Source organism: Momordica charantia (assembly GCF_013281855.1).
Source record: "Momordica charantia cultivar OHB3-1 chromosome 10 unlocalized genomic scaffold, Mcharantia_2.0 BLBB01000010.1, whole genome shotgun sequence".
In the NCBI taxonomy this organism is placed as follows: Eukaryota; Viridiplantae; Streptophyta; class Magnoliopsida; order Cucurbitales; family Cucurbitaceae; genus Momordica; species Momordica charantia.
The window spans coordinates 19,310,191-19,332,248 of record NW_028275158.1 but is presented as its reverse complement, the minus strand read 5'-3'; the positions used below and the strand labels follow the sequence as shown (position 1 = coordinate 19,332,248).

Sequence of the window (22,058 nt, the reverse complement as noted above, 5' to 3'; positions counted from 1 at the left end):
TTTGAAATTCAATTTTAAAAGAAAAACTAGTCCCTGTGGAGACGAACTTGGAATATTTCCATATAATTACTTGTGACAGTGTGCACTTGCACTTATCTGTTAAATTAGAAATTTGATCTGAAATTTAAAACAGGATTATAAGTGAATTATAATCACTATTTCATCAATGGGCAACATAGTTGTAGCACTCATCTATCAAGGATGCTAACAAATCTTCATCTGTATCTTCACAAAATAATAATTAGATCATCATGGTTTAGTGAGTTGGAATAATGTTTTCTTGTTATTAAATCATCACTAGGTAGGTAGATTAGAGCTGAACATATAGGTTATTAATATAAAAGTAGGAGAAAGTTATATTTTAGAGAATTTAGTTTGACTTCCTGCTTATAATATGTTAATTGTCTAGTTAGTTCATCTGCGAGAATATATAGAATGATAATATTAATTTTGTATTAATCATCTATTGTTCTTGCGGGTATTAGTGGTACGAGAGAGGGAGGTGATATAGGAATGACTTCTAAATACTCAATCTCTTTCATGTAAGAAATGTATTTAACTTCTGGTGTTGCAATGCAAGAGAGAACAATGGTTTATTATTGTGTTGTTGGACAAGATGACTCTAATCTCGCCATTTTCAATATGTCTGTAATAGTATTAATATAATAGTTATTATTATGTTGTAAAATAAGATCTGTTGGTTTCATGATAATTAGTACTTTAATGCTATTGAACTCACCTAAATTGAATTTCAGTTTGATTAAAATGAATTCTAACCGAAGTTTGGTTGTTTTGGGATTAGGAACCTTTCGACGAGCTTAGTAGCACGTTAGGACCTTGGTTGTAATTAATTCCTACTTGGAAGGATGTTTGTTGTATGATGAATGTGTTGTTGCTTTTTTGCATGTATGCTTTGGTTGATTTACATTCTTGTTACTATTAATATTGGTAGTGGATGATAAATTATTTGAAATTCATGTTTGTTGTGTGAGTAAGTGTGTTACTTGATTATGTGTGCTTGCGAGCTTGTGTTTCCGAAGATAGCTAATGTATTGATTTCTAAGATGGATATGTTGTAGTTGAATATGATGTATATAGTATTGTTTGGTATCATGGGATTGTTGACATACTCTGGCTGGATATGCTTATAAGCTTTGATTGTCTTGTTTGAATCATGCTGGCGTTGTTGTGGTTTAATGTTTGGAGTGATCCCTTGAAAGCATGATGTTTAGACAATAAAACTTATTTGGAACATGGATGTTGGCTTTCTTTGTTTGAGTCTAAAACATGCTAAATGTTGGGAAACAAATATGGTTGTGTTGTTGAATCGTTATGAGTTGAAAGGAGCTATGTATGTATTGTGTATATTGCATAATGTAATATTGTGTGATGGTTGATCCATGGGCATGACATAGAAAGCATGTTGCAGGACTTGTGTGTAAGAGTTGTTCTATTGAAGTGAATGGTTGAATATCGGGACCAGGGGACCGATACGTTACTAGTTATGTATCGAAGTTTTAGGTAAAAATGGTCGTTGATCGATTTTTACCCGAAGTGGGCTGTTAGTTCACAGGATTTAGTTGACTTAAATAAAAATATAAAATTTTAGGTTGTTAACAGTCTTTAATGCCTTAGGAAGCAGGTGTAGGCACATTCTTCTTCTTCCAACTTGTGCATCACTCTCAATTGAAGGTGATGTACACGTACATCTCAAGCTCTTGTATTTTAACCTCAATAATTCATATTTGTCTTCTTTGTTTTCCTTTGGCGCTCAAGCTCGTCTACTCACTCAATTTCTTAATGACAGGTTCATGTAATCACTCTTATCTCGACTTATCAGGTTCATTTATCGTGTATTGATTTTATGTTCTTGGTTGCTTACAGTTGGTTTATTTTTTACAAGTGTATTTTTTATCTATTTAATATTATCTATTAGGAAATTTATAACCCAAAATTTTGATTATTTTGTATAATTTTGATATTTTATTCTATTTGTTAACTGGATCATGCGGGCACTTACTATAGTGATTAAGTAGTCACTCTTTCTTTTTTATGATATGGACTTTACAAGCTTAAAATCTATCATGCTATTCAAAATATGGAAGCTATGATGTTGTTAAACATAATCAAATTTGTATTGAAATCTTTTATATAACTCATACTTATGTTATTTTTCGAATCTTCTACATATAGTATCCTCATCAAGAGGGGTCTATAAAGTGCGAGTACTATGTGCAAAAGTATACACGAGAAATAGTGCATAACTCTAGTACTCTCATATACGAGAAATAAGTCTACTTATGGATTCATTCATTTTGTTTATTTGATGTAAGTTAGGCCAGGTTACTTTTTGTAGTAGTATTAGTATAATCAAAATACTTTTTTTTTTGCAAAAATTACTATTCTAATAGACTCCTAGTGCGTTTATTTAAGAATGTTAATTGAATTTTTTCTTATACAATGTGGAATATATAGTTACCTTCATGGTCCTTTAGACTCGTTCTTTTAGAAGTGACTTTCTTCCCTTATCTATCTTTGGTTATTAATTTATCTAACTTGGGTATTGTTTTTTCATTAGGTCTTTCACAACCCCAAAGAAGCACTACTAGAAAATTGGGTTTTCGAGACGTTCATGAACAGTAATATACTGTTCAAAATAAAAATATGCGTCACGAAAGGCAAAAAATGCATTTTTGGAGAGAAAAAATGGAGATTTCCAGATATTTGACCTTTCGTGACATTTTTTATCCGTCACAAAATGGTGGTCAAAAAGTTGGTTTTTCATGACGTTCAAAAAACGTCACGAAAGGTTGAGGCGCGTTTTTGGCGGCAAATGACTGAGTGTTCCGAATTTTTTACTTTTCGTGACATTTTTCTAACTGTCACGAAATGGTCGTAAAAAAGTTGGTTTTTCGTGACGTTTAAAAAAGATAGAGAAAAAATAGGTAAAAAAAAGTAATTAATTAACTTAAAGATCTTTGAAGCTAATTTGATGGAATATACTATTTTTTGTAGGAATTGTTAGAATTTAAGTTAACAAAACATAAAAACCTAAAATTTAGGTGGTAGAAATTCCCACTAAGTAAATTTTAAATCCCATTAAAAATAAATATTATTTTTGTATTTCTATTTTATTTTAAAAGAAAAAATATTTAGGAATGAGTCAATTTCCATTATTTTATATTATTTTTTTACCTTAAATGTAACGCCCAGCGTTATCGAGTTAGTTTGCTTTTAAGATTTAATTTATGCTTTCAAATTTTCCCCTAAGCTGATAATTTAAATCCTTCGATTTTCTAAATTCAGGGTTCTATTTTTGGGTGAGTTAGGATTTAAATTAGAATTTAAGTTTAATTTTGTTTGACCAAGATAAATTAAGTTAGCGGATTTTACATAGAGATGCAACTAATTTTGTTGGACTTAAGTCGACAATTAGGGATGCAACTAATTGATGGATGAGCTTCGTTGTCGGGGTTGGTGTGTAGGGAACATGTTTAATTCTATAATTTTGTAATTTGTATTTGAGAATACTAGTATATTCTAAATTAATATATTAGCTTCCTTGTTCATGTTTAATATAGTTCAACTTTATTATCTAAATTAATATATTTGCGTGTTCGATCGACAATTTGACTATATGATATTTTCATTACGCGACATCTGCAATCAAAATTAAATAAATTTTCTGTGACTCTTTTTTTATCGTCACAAAATGAAATTATTAGTGACGTTTGTAAACCGTCACAAAAATATTTTTTAGGATGATTAGTGACCGTCACGAAAGGATGTCACATGACCTTTCCTCCCTTGTTCAAGGTCTTTCCGTGACCTTGTATCACCGTCACGAAATCATTTTTCATGACGTTTTATGAACGTCGTGGAAGTCCATATCTTTCATGACTGTAATTAACCGTCACGTGTGCTAATTTTTGTGACGTTTTTTTAAACGTCTCGTATACCTTTCGTGATGGGCATATACGTGACAGTGTTAAAAACGTCATGAAAGATTTTTGTGACGTTAAAAAAACGTCACGATAAACCGAATTTCTACTAGTGTAATGATGAGTCAAACCTATATTTGCCTATTGCTTTAAGGAAGGGAAAACGAACTTGTACTCATTATCCATTGTCTCACTTTGTATCATATGACAAACTCTCAAGTCAGTATAGAAGTTTTATGGTTAATCTTACTCAGGTAAATATTTCAAAAACATATATGGGTGCAATACAACATGAAGAATGGAGGCAAGCAATGAATCTTGAAATGCAGGCTTTAGAGAAAAATAAAACATGGGAGCTGGTTACTATGCCTAAAGATAAGAAAGCTGTAGGATATCGATGGATATATACTGTGAAGTATAAAGAAGATGGAACACTTGAGAGGTACAAAGCACGGTTGGTTGCTAAACCCTCTGTTTAGCATCAAGAAAGTTGATGAAATGATTTTAAATTCCGTGATTTGAAATCCGAGAAATGATTTTAAATTCTTTATCTTGTTTGGAACAAGAATAATTTGAAACGAATTAAATTAGATTTCTTTGTTTGGATGTTCACTGGAAATGAAAAGAAAATAAAAATTTTACTGATTTAGGCTTTTAGTATAAATTTATTAATTAGAAATAAAAATATGACAAGGTTAAATAGGTAATTTACTTCGAAAGTCTCTCAAATCCTGCAAAATTCGACCATTTTGATCTTGAAAATTTTTTAAGTAAAAATAGGATTTGAAATCATTCAAAATCATGTGCTACCAAACACTGGAATTCATTTGAAATCCGTCGTGATTTTGAATTCCTTCAAAATCCGAGGTACCAAACAAAGCATAAGGGATATACTCAAACATATAGAGTTGATTACCTTGAAACCTTTCCGCCTGTTGTCAAGATGAACACAATATGAGTACTTCTATTCTTGTTGTAAATCATGGATGAGATAGGTTACAATATGATGTAAAAAAAAAATTTCTGCATGGTGATCTTGAAGAAGAAATTTATATGGAGATTCCACCTGGGTATGAGCCAACAGGAAATGAAGTTTGTAAATTAAAGAATGTGTTGTATGGATTCAAGCAATATCCTAGGGCGTGGTTTGGTAGATTTTCTCAAGTTATGAGGAAGATGAGCTATAAACAAAGTCAAGGAGATCATACATTGTTTATAAAACATTCTACTGCAGGAGGAGTGATAACACCGATTGTTTATGTCGACGATATTATTGTCACGGGCAATGATAATAACGAACAAGATAAATCGAGAAATTGTTTAATCTAATAATTTGAAGTTAAAGAACTAGGAAGGTTGAAATATTTTCTTGGGATAGAAGTTGCATATTCTAAACAAGACATATTCTTATCACAACAGAAATATGTAATTGACTTACTTTCTGAAACAGGAAAGCTTGGTAGCAGACCAATGGGAACGTCGATTGATCAAAACCATAGATTATAGGCATCTGAAGAGAGTCCTCCAGTAAATAAGGAAACTTACCAGAGATTAGTTGGAAAATTAATATATCCTTCTCATACGAGATCAAATATTGTGTATGTTGTATGAGTGGTAAGTCAATTTATGCATAGTCCAAAAGAAGTTCATGTTCAAGCTGTGTACCAAATACTTCACTATTTGAAGAACTCAATTGGGAGAGGATTGTTGTTTGAGAAAGACGAGAAACTCAATCTAGAAGTTTATAGATCATGTAGGATCGATAGACGATAGAAAATCCACTTCTGGCTATTGTACTTTCTTAGGTGGAAACTTAGTGACATGGAGGAGTAAAAAACATAATGTAGTTGCAAGATCGAGCTCAGAAGCGGAATTTAGAGCAATGGCATTGAGCATCTGTGAATTAATGTGGATAAATATTATTTTAGAAGATTTAAAGATTTCATGGGAAATGCCTATGAAACTTTACTGTGATAATAAATCTATCATCAGTATTGCACATAATCCAGTTCAACATGATAGAACCAAACATGTTGAGGTTGATAGACACTTCATAAAAGAGAAGTTAGACAGCGGTCTCATATGTACTCCATTTGTACCAACAAATAATCAAATAGCAAATATTCTTACTAAAGGATTGAACAACAACAACTTTTGAGCATTTGGTTAACAAGTTGGGAATGGAAAATATTCATTCACCATCTTGAGGGGGAGTGTTAAATTATATTTTTATCTTTTAATATCTTATTGTATTTTGGTTTAATAGGTTAGATTTCCTTGCTCGAATAGGAAAGTGTTTTCTTATCCTAATAGACAATGGTTTCTTTTTTATTCTTCTTTATAGGTCCTATTTATAGTATTGTATCTTTTTTTGGAAGTAAGAATTATTTTCTTTTCTTATCAATTAACACTGTTGATGTTACATTTTTTAAGACACCAGCTTCTTTACCTAACCTTACCTTAAAGGGGAGGAAATATTGTTGGAAGATAAGGATTTGCCCATTCCCAACCTCACATTTCCTTACCATCACTTGTACCAAAACCTATTGAAATTGACCCCAACATTAGTCAATATTTCTCATCTTTACCACCCATAGACACCTCACCAGGGCCATCTAACCCTTATACTACTATACCATTACAGGTTTATTCTAGAAGGAACACTGAAAAAGATAAGCAGGTTCAAGAGTCTGAACATATCTCTAGAACTAAAATTGACAAGAAAAGAATCAGTGATGAATCAAATATTATAGTATCTGCTAATGATGAATCAGACATTATATTATCTACTAATGATGAGTAATCTACTAATGATGAGTCAGACATTACAATATGTGCTAATGATGAGTCAGACATTACAATATCTGCTAATGATGCATCATTAGCAGATACTATAATTTCTGATTCATCATTAGTAGATATTATAATATTTGATTCATCACTGATTCTTTTCTTGTCAATTTCAGTTCCAGAGATATGTTCAGTACTTATCTTTTTCAGTGTTCCTTCTTGAATAAACCTGTAATTGTATAGTAGTAGAAGGGTTAGATGGCCCTGGTGAGGTGTCCGTGGGTGGTAAAGATGAGGAGGATTGGCTAATGTTGGGGTCAATTTCAATAGGGTTTGATACAGGTGATGGGAAAGGAAATGTGAGGTTGGGAATGGGTAAATCTTTATCTTCCAACAATATTTTTTCCCCCTGAAGATAAGGTGAGGTAAAGAAGTTGGTGTCTTCATAAAAGGTAACATCAGCATAAATGAAATACCTTTTTGAAGGAGGATGATAGCATTTATATCCATTTTGAGTGTCCTACAAAAATACACTTGAGTGCCCATGGATCAAGTTTACCTCGCCGATGACTATGAACATGAACAAAGGCTATACAACCAAATACTCGAGGAATCAAGTTATTTATCGTTCGAAAATAAGGATAAAATTTTGATAGGGTATTCATAGGAGTTTTCTGGTTTAGAGTAGTAGATGGTAAACGATTAATTAAATAAGTGGCTGTAGCATAGCTTCCCCCCAGAAGGATTTAGGAACATTTCTTTGAAAAAGAATGGCACGTGTCACTGAAAGAATGTGACCAATTTTTCTTTCAGCCACTCCACTTTGTTGAGGAGTGTCCACACAAGACGACTCATGAATGACTCCATTTTTTTGAAAGAAGGATGTTAATTTTTTTATTGAAGTAATCTCGAGTATTGTCAGAGCGGAATCGTTTGGATTTGATTTCGAATTGGTTTTCTATCATATGAAATAATATTTGAATGGAAGAACGAACATCAGATTTTTGTTTTAAAAGAAAAACTCATGAGACTCGAGTATAGTCATCAATGAACACAATAAACCAGCGAAATTTGGAAATATTTGGCACACTGGAGGGACCACAAACATCAGTATGAATAAGAGAAAAATGAACAGATATTCGTTTTTTACTACTAAGGAAGGGTACACGTTTGTGCTTAGCGAATTCACAAACATTAGTATGTCAATTTCTTGATCAAACATCACCTTTCGTTCCTATGATTCTACTACAAAATACATTATCCAATAAAACAGTCTTCCACAACCACTTCATGACAAAATACCACAAAAATCTAAACATATATCTCAAATGAATGTTAACCTGAGCATAGTTTAGTAGTTAAGAGTGTATATATATATATTAAAGTGGATAGTTAAGTCCCTACCCAATAACAAATGAGTCACATATGTTTCGCCACAACTCTAGAAAGTACCCTTAAAATCAAGTGGAGGTAGAAATGATAATAATATACTAATTTCAGCCAAGATTAATGTAAATAGTTTCTAAATTCCACTCATTTTAAAGAAATCAAGCCCTAAGTGTTATGATATTGATATGATTTCGGAATCGATCGGATATGATTTAGGATTTTGTATTTAATTTTAGATATTATTTCGATATGATTTGGGATTTAGAATTTAATTTTAGATATTATTTTGATTTAGATGTTTTATTCATATTGTGATTAGGAATCATTCCATTATAAATAAGATGATATGTTTTGTATCACATTAAGACATGTAATTCAATATGAAACTTTACTTTATAATTCTCTCTGTCTTTTCTCTCCTATAAAAGCCTCCTAAATTTAGCATGGTATCAAAGCCAGGTTTCTAGGATTTTTTGTCCGTGGTTGCCTGTTAAGAAACCCTTTGAGAGTTGAATCTAAGAACCTTGCTAACAAACAAGATCCATAGAACTCAATCCCAAAAACCCGAAAACGATTAAGAAAACAACCCAATGAAAGTAAAAACCGGATTACCTTATTGATCAAATATCTCAAGGCAAGAGAACTTGTTCCTTGTTTGAGATTCGAATCACTCCACAAGCAAGATAGATCAAGTCTCACTTGAATGATCCTGAACAAGCAAACTATCATTAGATTGCAAAGTACATTAGCTCTTGGCTAAAAGAAAGGCTCAAAGACTCATTTCATTACATCTTCAATTCTATATTCTCAAATCTGACATACATGGCTATATATAGCCTTCAAAACAGTGCTTAAAGTAACATATGGGCATTTGAAGGGTTGGAACACTTAAGTCCATCAATGCCATAAACAACCATTAACTAATTGTAACCTAAAAAGTAAATGAAAAGTCTTAAAACTTAAAATATTTAAAAATACAGCATAAATCTGAAAACTAAAGATTAAATCAGCAAACCAAGAGTTTTGTAACCATAAAGGATTAAATGAAGCCTCATTTAATGTAGCATGAACTTGAAATCCATAGTTGATGCTTTTGTCTTGAATGAACCTTGAGTTGACTTGTATTTCATTTGAATATGTTGAACATTCATATCATTGCCACTTGGAAGAAAGGTGCTGCTACAATATTTCAGGTCTCTACTGATTTGATGAGAGATTTTGAGACGGGTTTTTCTTCGCTGAGTCACCACCGGTTTGCTGGTGTTCTTTTTCGCTACGTCCATCCGATTGGTCGTCGGACCTCCTATACCGTCGTTGCGCCGCTGCTTATTGCACCTTCGTCCATCCGTTTAGTCTTCGGTCCCGCGCTGTCGGTCTTTGTCGGTCACTCGTTGCTTTGATTCTCTATTCAGGGTTGGTGGTCGTCGTTCATGGTCTGCAACACGAAGTTCGTTCATGGATGGGAGCCATTCTTCGCTGAAGTATGGAGATTTCTTGATTTACGGTTGATTTTAATTACAGATCTGTCACTTCTACCCTAAATTATAGGGTTGTTTTGTTTCACTTTGGTGCAATTTTTTGTTTGGTCCAGCTTCTTCCAGTTCTGTTCTTTTGCTGGTTCGGTTCAATCTTCATTACCGGTTTGGTTCAGTTCAGAATTAAGTTTAGTTAGATTTGGGTTTTGTTCTCGTCAATTCATCATGCTAGATAAAGAAAGAACTTCATTGGCAAAGACTTCATTGGGAGTAGCCACGAAAATTGATACAAGAAAAACGAGTATATGGTCTCTCGTGCCAGAAAATCGAGTATGTGGTCTCTCGTGCCAGAAAACCAAGTTCAAAATCCTCGTGTTGTCACTTGCAATCGATTTGATCGTAAGTGAGGCATTTATGACATGCATGCTCCCACTTGAGGGAGGGTTTTATGAGATTGATATGATTTAGGAATCGATTGGATATGATTTGAGATTTATCATTTAATTTTAGATATTATTTCGATATGATTTGGAATTTAGAATTTAATTTTTAGATATTATTTTGATTTAGATGTTTTATTCCTATTATGATTAGGAATCATTCTATTATAAATAAGATGATATGTTTTGTATCAGATTTAGACATATAATTCAATATTAAACCTTACTTTGTAATTCTCTCTGTCTTTTCTCCCCCACAAAAGCCTCCTAAATTTAGCATGATATGATTTGTATTGTTTTTGTATTGGTTTCCATTTTTGTATTAGGTATGATATAATTTAGGATATGAATCGGAGGATAGGGTTGTATCCAATTTGAGGATTTGAATGAATAAAAAGTGTATTATTTATTTTACCCATTTTCTCTCCTCCTAAAATTTCACATGGTATCAGAGCTGCATCGCCATCGTCGGTTTGAGGTCTATCGAAGCATGTTGCTGCTGTCGTAGGCCACTCCTTCACTGGCTTTAATCAGTGGAGGGGTGGCTAGTTTTTTTGGGATTCGATGATGGGTTTGTGTGCTGATGTTGTTTGGCTTAATCCTTGTTGGATTTTTCTTTAATCGGGTTGATTTCCATTTGTATTCAAGTTCGTGGTCCCTCGTCCAGAAAATCGAGTTTGTGGTCCCTTATGCCAGAAAAACTAGTTGGTGGTGTCTCTCGTGCTAGAAAAACAAGTTGGTGGTCTCTTGTGCCAGAACAACGAGTTGGTGGTGTCTCTCATGCCAGAAAAATGAGTTGTTGGTCTCTCACTTGAGGAAGGGTGAAACATCCCAAAAATTGTCAGGAGTGCCAGAAAAACAAGTTCGGGATATGGTCATCGTGATCGTGTTATGACTTGCAAGGATTTAATCATCTTCTTTGCAAGTGGGGCATTTATGACTTGCATACTCCCACTTGAGGAGGGTGATATGATTGGATATGATTTTAATTATTTCAGTATTGGTTTCCTTTTTTTGTATTAGGTATGATATAATTTAGGATATGATTTAGGTTTCCAATTCCTTTATTTAGGTATCTAAATATATTTGATTTAGTTGTCTTTATCCTATTATAAATAGGTCGGTAGGGTTGTATCCAATTTGAGGATTTGAATGAATAAAAGTGTATTGATTATTTTACCTATTTTCTATCCTCCAAACAAATTAATGCACAATATTGAATCCTACGCATTAATGCATAAGATCAACCTTAACAAATCGATATATAAGATCAACCAGCCCTAGCATCGAATACACTATTATTTTCGTACTAAACAATTTTTTAGTTAAAAAAGTATTGAGTATCCACGACCTTAAAGAATGTAATATGTAACTTATTCACCGAACTATACTTGAATTAGCCTAAACTTTCATCTTTAAGGTTCAAATACTATTTTGGTCCCCGTACTTTTGTCTTTGATTCATGTACTTTCATAACATCTATATTGGTCTTAATACTTTCAACTTTTGTCCATATTGATCTTCATACTTTCAACTTTTGTTTATTTTGGTCATTGTACTCTCAAAACATCTGTTTGTCTCTTGTACTTTTAAAAAATAATCAAATTAGTCCCTATTTACAAAATTTTAATACAAATTTCATACCCAATAAAAATCTTTTAATATAAATTTCTTGTTACATTTCAAGAAATTCAATGGATAGAGTGTCACGTTAAAATTTTGATTGAAAGAAATAAGATCAGAATGAAAAATGAATGGATCAAAATGGTCACTTTTTAAAAGTACAAGGATTAAAATAAACGTTTCGAAATTGTAGGGATTAAGATGAACAAAAATTGAAAATATATGGACTAAAATAGATATTTTTAAAAATATAAGAACCAAAATAAATCAAAGTCAAAAGTAAAAACAACACAATAATATTTATCCAAAGCATTAAAAAAAAGAAGAAGAAAGAAAGAGAGAAAGAAGCTCTTTAGCTTCCAAACATTTATCAATTTCATACCAATTAAAATTTTGGGGTAAAAATCAATTCAAGTTACGTAGTTAAAATTTGAATTTTTCCGATATAATTTAATGTTACATTTGAATTTTTTTTTTTTTTTTGATAATTGAAATTTTTTTAACCTAACCGTTAACGAGACGACTTTGGCCGTCAAAGGACAGGACAGACGGCTGCTGACTGCAAAATATCCCGCCGGCGCCGGCGGGCAGCGGAATTTCCAACAACTTGCGTTTATTGTGTTAGCGCTTGTATTTTTCAGCTGCCTTTGGAGTCTTCTCCGAACAGCGGCTTTTCAATTTCCTCTCATTAATTTTCTATTATCAGACGCGTCGGCTTCTCCCAGATCTTCAGTGGACGACTTTTCTTCTTCAATTTCATACTTGGTCAACTCTTTTATTCAATTACTTTCACTTTCATCCATTTCTTTACGCTTTCCAATCCATTTTTTTAATCCCCACTCTCTCTTTCGTCGAATTTTACATTGTTTTGCAAGTTGTTCGATTCAACCAATCATGTTATTGCCCATCAAACTGCCCACGTTTAAATTTCAAGTCTATTTGCTCTATTGTTTATTTAACGGGTCAGCCGATGTACAGAGCTATTTGCCAATTTTGAAGCAGATAATCAATAATATTCATCTTCTTCGACCAACCCAGATTCAGATTTGTAGATTTTTGTTTCCTTTATCTCTAGAGCATCAAACTCTTCTGTATTCCTAATTTGATCTAGAGCAAGTGCTTGGAATTTCTGAAATCTGTTTATTGGAGCTTGATCTTCCATAGTTCTATGGCTGGTCGTATTTTTGAGACCTTGTCCTTTGGTGGGTCGCAACATGGTCAGGGTAACCAATCTTTGCCATTTTCATCTGCTAATGCATCATTGAAGTTTTTGCTCTTGCATGGTTATTTGGACATTTGGGTCAAGGAAGCCAAGAACCTTCCTAATTTGGATATGTTTCACAAGACTCTTGGAGATATGTTTTCGAGAGTATCTTTCAAGGGTTCAAAAAAGAGTGAAGGGCAAAAGTCTGAGAAAGTGACCAGTGATCCCTATGTGACGATTTCTGTATCAGGTGCTGTAGTTGGAAGAACTTTTGTGATTGATAATAATGAGAACCCTGTTTGGATGCAGCATTTTAATGTTCCTGTGGCTCATTATGGTGCTGAAGTGCACTTTGCTGTGAAAGATCATGATGTTGTGGGATCACAAATCATGGGTGTTGTTGCAATTCCAGTGGAGCAATTGTATTCTGGAACCAAAGTTGAGGGAACTTACCCAATCTTGAATAGCAGTAGGAAGCCTTGCAAGCCTGGGGCAGTCTTGAGTTTGTCAATTCAGTATGTTCCCGCGGACCAGGCGGCCATTTTTCAAGGTGGAATGTATGCGTCTCCTGATCACCAGGGGGTGTCTGGGACATATTTTCCCCTTAGGAAAGGGGGTAATGTTACATTGTACCAAGATGCCCATGTTGAGGATGGCTGTCTTCCAACCGATTTCAGGCTTCACGGCGGGGTTGGATATGAACATCGGAGCTGTTGGCACGACATCTCCGAAGCAATTAGTAACGCTCGCCGTTTAATCTATATTACGGGCTGGTCCGTATACCACAAAGTTGGACTTGTTAGAGATGGCAAGGACACAGAATGCATATTAGGGGACCTTCTCAAAGCCAAGTCACAAGAAGGAGTAAGAGTATTGCTCCTCATATGGGACGATCCAACTTCAACGAGTATGTTGGGATATAAAACGGTATGTAACTGAAAAACATATGATTTGTCATATCTTGCTGCTGTTCTTTATGCCTTTTTTGTGAAAGACTCCTTTTGCAGATCATACTAGATTCAGTAATCTAGGTATTTCATAAACTCTTCCCATTCTGCAAAATGTACATTCTTAAAGTAGAACACAAGTATGTCTAATCATGCAAGTCAGATGCCATTATTATGAGTTAGCTCTCCAATTTGACCAAAATATCTTATAAAATTAAATGAAACAACATCTGAATATGGAATGCAGACATACTAAACCAGAGATGTCTTTTAAAGTTCTGCATTTTCCAACATCACTGCTATTTGAATTTGACGTGATTTTCGTCATATAGTTTCTTTCTTGTTCTCTATGTTGTTAGAACTTTGTGGCTACTTGTCCCCCCAAAACACAACTTAAGGGAGAAAATGTGATGCATAGCTACAGCTAATATTAAATTTTTTCAACATAGATTAGTCACTACTCACTGTTTATTTGAATAATTTTTTTGAAGACAAATTGTATAAACATGTTTGGCATGTTTGTTTACCAGTTCTGATCTTGAATCAATCAATTCTAACGATACAAATTTTGTATTTTGGTAGTACTTCAATGAGTATGGTATACCATTCTTTAGTTACTTTTTCTGGTGACATATGCAGGTTGGTATGATGAATACGAATGATGAGGAGACTCGTCGGTTTTTTAAGAACTCCTCAGTCCAAGTGATTTTATGTCCGCGATCGGGTGGAAAAGGTCATAGCTGGATTAAAAAACAGGTTAGTCATTGTACAGGTTTTATAATATAATGTGTTGTTTTTAACTCAATCCTTTCTTTCCACATTTTTTACCATTTTTTATGGAATAGAAAACTCTTAGTTTTTAATGCTCTCCATTCTGTTGTTAGAACTTTTCTTTTCAGTTTTCTCCACTCCTTTCTATAAGAAATAAAACACATCTGAATGCAATTCAACATGCTTGTTTGTGTTTATACATGTTGTGTAATCTTAATCTTCTGCTTCATTTCTTGGTGTTGATTCCATATTCCCTTCTTCCTCCTCCTCCTGTTAACAGGAAGCTGGAACCATCTATACCCACCATCAGAAGACAGTTATTGTGGATGCTGATGCTGGCAATTACAAAAGAAAAATTGTGGCTTTTGTTGGAGGTCTTGATTTATGCTTCGGCCGATACGATACTTCGAGACATCCTATTTTCAGGACATTGCAAACTACACACATTGATGACTATCATAATCCTAATTTTACGGTAGGCTTTCATTTGAGGATGATCAATATTTTTCCCCCAATTTTATCTAGTTTTTTTTTTTTTGGTAATTTCCATATGAATGGTCAAAACACATGCACCTATATCTTTGTCATGCCATGCCAAACTGTTTACACTTCAAAAATCAGTCTCTATATCTTGCTTTAGTTCATAAGTATGATATCCTAAAATAAGTGCAAACTTTTCCCCTTCTCTGAGAGGGATCAGCTGAGAAGCATGAAAATGGAATGAAAAACGTGTAATTCTTTTTTCCAAAAGATAAGAACACAATGGAGACGTTGATTAATGTAAATTGTTTGTGACTAATTTTAAGTTCTAGAAAGTTTTTTCATTGCAAAGGATTAGTGTCCAACGTAGTCCAACTGTGCCATAAATTTTTAAAACTCTCTCAATTTACATCAATGACCTCAGTGTTTAATAGTTATAATTTTTAAGGTGCTACCAAAGTGTCCATACTTGGTCCAACTGTGCCAAGAACTTACTTTGGTCTCAAATAAATTGCTACATTTTATTAGGGGACAAGGCATTGTAAAGTGTCACTTCTAATGATAGGTTTTTTTAATTCAACAATATATGCGGGTGGGGGTTCGAACCTCCGACCTTTTGGTCGATGATATATGCCTTAACCAGTTGAGCTATGCTCAGGTTGGCCGTTTTTACTGATAGATTGTTTTGAGCCCTTTTCATAAAATGCTTATTTTGGATTTATTTTGAGTTCCAACATAAATTATTAAAACTCTCTCTTATTAAGCTTTGTGGTTGGTTAGCTGAGTTGCCATGAAGATGATGTTTCCATTGTGATCATCTAAGCTTTCCTTTGAACTACTCTTAACCTTTGTGCAAACAGGGACCAACTGATGGCTGCCCAAGAGAACCATGGCATGATTTGCACTCTAAAATCGACGGGCCAGCGGCATACGACGTCCTTGCAAATTTTGAGGAGCGCTGGTTGAGAGCCTCGGAGCCTCATGGGCTTAAAAAGCTAAAAAAGTTAAATGATGATGTATTGCTCAAAATTGAAAGAATTCCTGAAATTTTGGGAATTGCTGATGTTTCTCGATTGTGTAGTAATGATCCAGAAGCTTGGAACGTCCAGGTATAGTGAATAGCAATTGATTGTAAAATTTTCAAAACTTCCTCCATTTTTATGATTGCTATTTTGTATTAATGAATGTCACTGGATGGTTAATCTGCAGGTTTTTCGCTCAATTGATTCCAATTCCGTGAAAGGATTTCCTACCAATCCAAAAGATGCTATAAGTAGGGTAAGAGAAAAACCACAATTTTCTATGTCTTGTTTCGTAGCGATTTCGTTTTTAGTTTTCTGTTTCTAAGAATTTTTCACAATTTCTTTACAATGTTTTTCACCTTTCTTCTGAACACATTTGAAGTTTTTGGCAAATTTTTAAAACACAAACAAGTTTTTGGAAACTACTTTTGGTTTTTGATAACAGGACAAAGGAATATATAAGTAGAAATAGTTATAAGCTTAATTTTTAGAAACAGAGATAAAAGCGAAATGATTATTAAGCGGGGCCTTAATTACTTTCATGAGCTTTGAAATATTATCCAAACAAATAAAAGAAACATTGTCCAACAGTAACTCTGAACTAACCTTTTGTTTTCCATTGTGTAACAGAACTTAGTATGTGGAAAAAATGTCATGATTGACATGAGTATACACTCAGCATACGTTAGTGCGATTCGTGCTGCTCAACGCTTCATTTATATCGAAAACCAATACTTCCTTGGCTCGTCATATAATTGGAGTGCTCACAAAGACTTGGGTAAGCAAGCAACTCCTTACTCTGAAATGAAGAATTTAGTTGAAATGATGTGCATCACTAGTCTGATAGATGTTAGTTACAGACTGCAAAAACTGCTGGAACAAGGGACAGTCCATATGTAGTTATTATATGCGTAATATTTACATTAACACGAGTATCCAGCAACAGCGAGTTAAATTAACGTTTGATGAAATCACCATAGATTGGCCTTGTGGTCATTTTAACTGTTCTATTGGATAGCTGTATGTTTTTATTATTTACTTCTTTTGGGTCCTCCAAGTAACAAGAAGTTTACTTGATCATTCTATCTTTATTTACAGGGGCTAATAACTTAATACCAATGGAAATTGCCCCTTAAAATTGTGGAGAAAATCAAAGCTAAAGAAAGGTTTTCGGCATACGTGGTTATCCCTATGTGGCCAGAAGGTGTTCCTACAAGCACTCCTATTCAAAGAATTCTTTACTGGCAGGTATGCTTCAAAGTTTGGAAACTCCTCTTCTATTCTTGTTAAGGTATCTATAAAAGATTAAATTTGCCCTTACCCTTAAGTTTAAGTTTTTTGGTTGATTTGTGATTTAACATGGTATTAGATATCCAATATTCAAACCTCTATAATGTCATTTCCTCTCCATTTTGATTACCACCTTGTTGGGTCTTGTGCAAATTTTCAAAGCCCATAAGTGAGGAGGAGTGTTAAGGTAAATTCACTGTAATCCATTAAGATGGGTGAGTTAACCATTTTAAGTTTTCTTTCTTTTCTTGATAAAACCAACACAAAAAGGAATCATGCAGGGAGGAGATAAGACATCTCCCCTAATTAAGGACTAATGAAAGCTCCCGCAATCAAAATTAACAAGAAAATCGAATCGTTAAGAAATGAGGGTGGAAAATGCCTCATCTAGAAGCTATATACTGTAAAAAGTCCGAATAATAACAAAAATCTATACTTGACACCAAAAATGATATTGTTCCTTTCCAACAATATGGATTGAAGAAGAGATTTTGAGGCATTCTTCTAAATCACCCAACCGTTGCAACTAGCAACTTGAGAGAATTTCTAAATTCAATTACAGATACAACAAATTTAGAAATTACAAAAAAATATTCTAAATTCAATTCACTATAGATTAAGTGTGAGTGTGGAAAATAAGAAAAATCTTACTTTCTTCATATTTTTAGGACTTGTGAAGTTCTAAAAGTAACTATTCTCTTGCAATTCATTATGTAATCTCTTTCATGAACAATTTAACTACACCAATCACAACTCCCATTGTGTTAATAAATAATTTTATTTTTTAGTCTCTTTCTCCTCACTAGTGCTTCTTTGTTTTCTTCAGAGTAGGACAATGCAAATGATGTATGAAATGATATACAAGGCTTTAGAGGAGGTTGGACTTCACAAAATATATGAGCCTCAAGACTACCTGAATTTCTTTTGCCTCGGAAATCGTGAGGTGCTCGATGTCAGAGACGGTGTTGAAGCCGGGAACGGAGAGAAGAATCCTCAAGTACTCAGCTCTTACCCTCCCAAGCAAAGCTTTACACTACAATTGTCCAGTTTATGTCTCTTAATGTAACCATTTGGTTATGCAGGCACTTGTTCGCAAGAGTCGACGTTTTATGATCTACGTTCATTCAAAAGGAATGATAGTAGACGACGAGTACGTCATATTGGGATCAGCAAATATCAATCAGCGGTCGCTTGAAGGTACAAGAGACACCGAAATAGCAATGGGGGCATATCAGCCTCGCCATACATGGTCGTCAAGCAAACGGTCAAGCCCACGCGGTCAGGTATGCAAGATTATAAGAATCATTACTACAAAACGAGAAACAAAGAACAGGAAACGAGAAATAGAATCATTAACGCGGGCTTTTGTTGTAGGTCTATGGATACAGAATGTCATTATGGGCAGAGCACACGGGGACTATTGAGGAATGTTATGAGAGGCCAGAGAGTATTGAATGTGTTAGAAGAATCAGATCATTGGGTGAGAGAAACTGGAGACAATTTGCAGCTGAGGAAGTGACTGAAATGAGAAGTCATCTTCTCAAATATCCACTCCAAGTTGATTCTACAGGTAAGATCACTCATCTTCCTGGTCAAGAAACCTTCCCTGATCTTGGTGGCAACATATTGGGAACATTCGTTGCCATCCAAGAAAATCTCACAATTTGATTCATTCCACTCAGTGCCCTTTTTGTTTGTAGAGAATTCTTTTTCTGTGCTGATTAGTGTGTGTACTGTATTATATGATTCTTTCGAGAACATTTGAATCAATGTCTGAAATCTTCTTTCTCCCTCTCACTAATGGTTTTGGTTAGGAGCTCAATGATCAATCTGGTTTTGTTGCTCTTGTACAGACTCTGAACGATACGGGTTGTTGTTACAGTTGCACCCCTCGAAAATTAGTAAAATGTTGAAATCAGATTTAGTATGAATTTATTTGATAGTCTTGTTTCTCGGATTCTTTTTTTTAATATTGTTTATTATTAAACTTATTCTAGAAATTATCGTCCACCCAACTATTTCCAAGAATAATGTTGGGAAAATAGGTGGCGATCTATGAGGTGACAACTATAGGTGGTTGACCTGTTAACGTGGCACCCCACGTTTGAATTTTTTTTCTTTTTTTAAAGAGACTGACCACCTCTTTGGCCACGCGACCTATTTTCAAAATCTCTTTAGCTAGTGTCATTCTCAAGATTTTCTTAATATTTTTTAAAAACAAAAATAAATTAAATTTAACTAAAAAATCTAACAAAATCTATTATTTTAAAAACATACTTTAAATTAGATTCAGCAATAAAAACTCTTAACATATTATTAAAAAAAATCGATTAAAAAAACCAAACTTTAAATTAAATTTAACTAACAAAATCTTAAAACGTACGAATAAAAAAATTATTTTAACTAATTGTTATTTAACATTTAAAATAAACTAAATCTAAAAATCTTAAAACGTACGAATAAAAAAATTATTTTAACTAATTGTTATTTAACATTTAAAATAAACTAAATCTAATTTTTAAAAAGGTAGATTAGATGGTGGTACTTAGATTCTAGTCAAAGGTAGGCTTGTTTTGTCAATCACTCACAACTTATATTTCTTTCACCAACCGCTCTCTCCTTAGCCACTTCGATCCATAGAACGACAACTGCAATAAAATTCATTTTCTACTTATAACATTTAGACTTAGTTCTAAGTTTCCACATAACAATTGCACATCATCGCTTTTTTATTAATATTTATGGGGAAGGTACCATTATATTTAAAGTTTGTTTTTTTAGAAATAGATTTTTTTGGTTTGCTTTAAGATTTTGTGAGATTTTTTTTAATTAAATTTGATTTGATTTTTGTTTTTATAAAATATTAAGAAAATTTTGGGAGTGCCACGTACAAAACTTGCCGTATCAAAGCTTCAGAGCTTTAATAAGTCTCTTCGAGAGACGACTTGCAGTCATATGTTGTCTCTTGGAGAGACGATCACCTATTTTATAAGAAAAAAAATCTAAGCGCCACGTTAGATGCCACCTCATAGGTCGTCGTCTGGACGACCACCTATTTTCCAAGTATTATTATTGAAAATAGTTATGTGGATGAAATATTTTTGGAATAAGTTTAATAATAGGTAATATTAAAAATTAAAAATTAAAAATAAATAAATAAATAAAACCCCTTATTTCTCTTTCCATTAGGATAAATATTATAAGTTTGGTCCCAATGGTTTGGTCAAAGTGGTCCTTGCAATTTTAAAAGTTTAAATTTAGTCCCTATGATTTGGACTTAGTTTCAATTTGGTATATAGTTTTTATTGTTTTACAAGTTTTAATTGGGTCTTTATAGGTTAGTTAGACTCTACCATTACTATGTTGACAAATTTCCCTTTTTTTTTTATTTATGTGACAATTTTCTATTTGAGTCTTAGATAACTTTATTACAGTTTTTAGTTACCTAAAAAGATAAAATAAAATAGTTAGATTTTTCAAGTGGGTAAAACAAAAATTATGGATGACTTTACGAGATTTAACCAAACCAATAAAGACCAAATTGAGACTAAATTGAAACTATAAAGACCAAATTAAAACTTGTAAAATCATAGGGATCAAACCACAGAGGACTAATTGAAATTTTTAAGACAAACCACAGATATCAATGATAAATTTTCTTTTTGAAACTTCGGTAAGTTTTTGTTTCAAAGTTCCAACTAAGGGTAAAATGGAGAAAGCGCGTGCAGAATCAGGGTCATTTTTGCGATATCTGAAAGTTTTGGCCATTTAGTACAAATAAGGACAAATATCATAATTTCCCCCAAAAATATCAATGAGATTTGATCTAAATGAGCCAATTTAGTCAATTTGAGCAACAAATATCCATAAAATTAAAAAATGAAAGCTTAGTCAATTGTTAGTTTATTCTCATTGGTCCAACTCATTTGTTTTTTATAGCTCAATTTGGCAAAAAGTCAATTTTGATGTTACCAATCTAATTTTCATTCTAATTTTCATCCATATGAATTTATTTGATAGTCACAGGACAATTCATAAGTTTGATCCTTATGATTTGGATTTGGTCACAGTGTCAATTTAGTTCCTATAATTTTAGAAATTTTAATTAGCCTTGTGAGTTTGTTGGCATGATAGTATAACTAAGATTAGATTTTGACAAAATGCCATTTGACCTGCATACTTGATACTCAACTCGATAGTTTAGCATTATTGGACCAAAAAGTTATCTAGTCTAGGTGAGTTCAACTATGTGATACCCAACAAAAGTGAGCTCAATTATCGGATGTGACCAATGCAAGTAATGTATGTTCAGTTACATGTCATCATGTTCCTCGTCGATCTCGCATATGACATCTCAACATGACAATCTAGCGTCACACCACACCATAAGTCATTTGCAACCTAGCCAAGCTTGTCTACAAACTAGCAATAATCTCTTTCTTGTATTATATACAAAGAAATGAAAATATGTTAACCTAAGCATAGTTTAACTAGTTAAGGCACCAATTTCCGATTAAGAAGTCGTGAGTCCAAATCTCCACCCCCACTAAAATTCAAGCTTAGATTGACTTAAACATTAAAGGGCGTTTGACAAGCACCACACTAATGTCCAATTTATTTATATGTGTTGATCAGGCACGTCCTTTAGTGTTGCTTTCTGAAATCACTAAATGGCGCATTCTCCAA

The 22,058-nt window shown here is 33.3% G+C and overlaps 1 protein-coding gene across 1 annotated transcript; it reads left to right on the top strand.

The window, feature by feature from the left end:
- Positions 1-12,216: 12,216 nt before the first annotated feature.
- On the top strand, positions 12,217-19,303 carry LOC111020410 (phospholipase D gamma 1). The gene is given in 11 exon segments (XM_088118900.1): positions 12,217-13,789; positions 14,449-14,565; positions 14,861-15,055; positions 15,921-16,169; positions 16,270-16,338; positions 16,713-16,860; positions 17,181-17,212; positions 17,214-17,330; positions 18,199-18,434; positions 18,436-18,655; positions 18,747-19,303. Coding segments are annotated over 11 exon segments (2,640 nt in total). The 5' UTR covers positions 12,217-12,826; the 3' UTR covers positions 19,041-19,303.
- Positions 19,304-22,058: the final 2,755 nt, after the last annotated feature.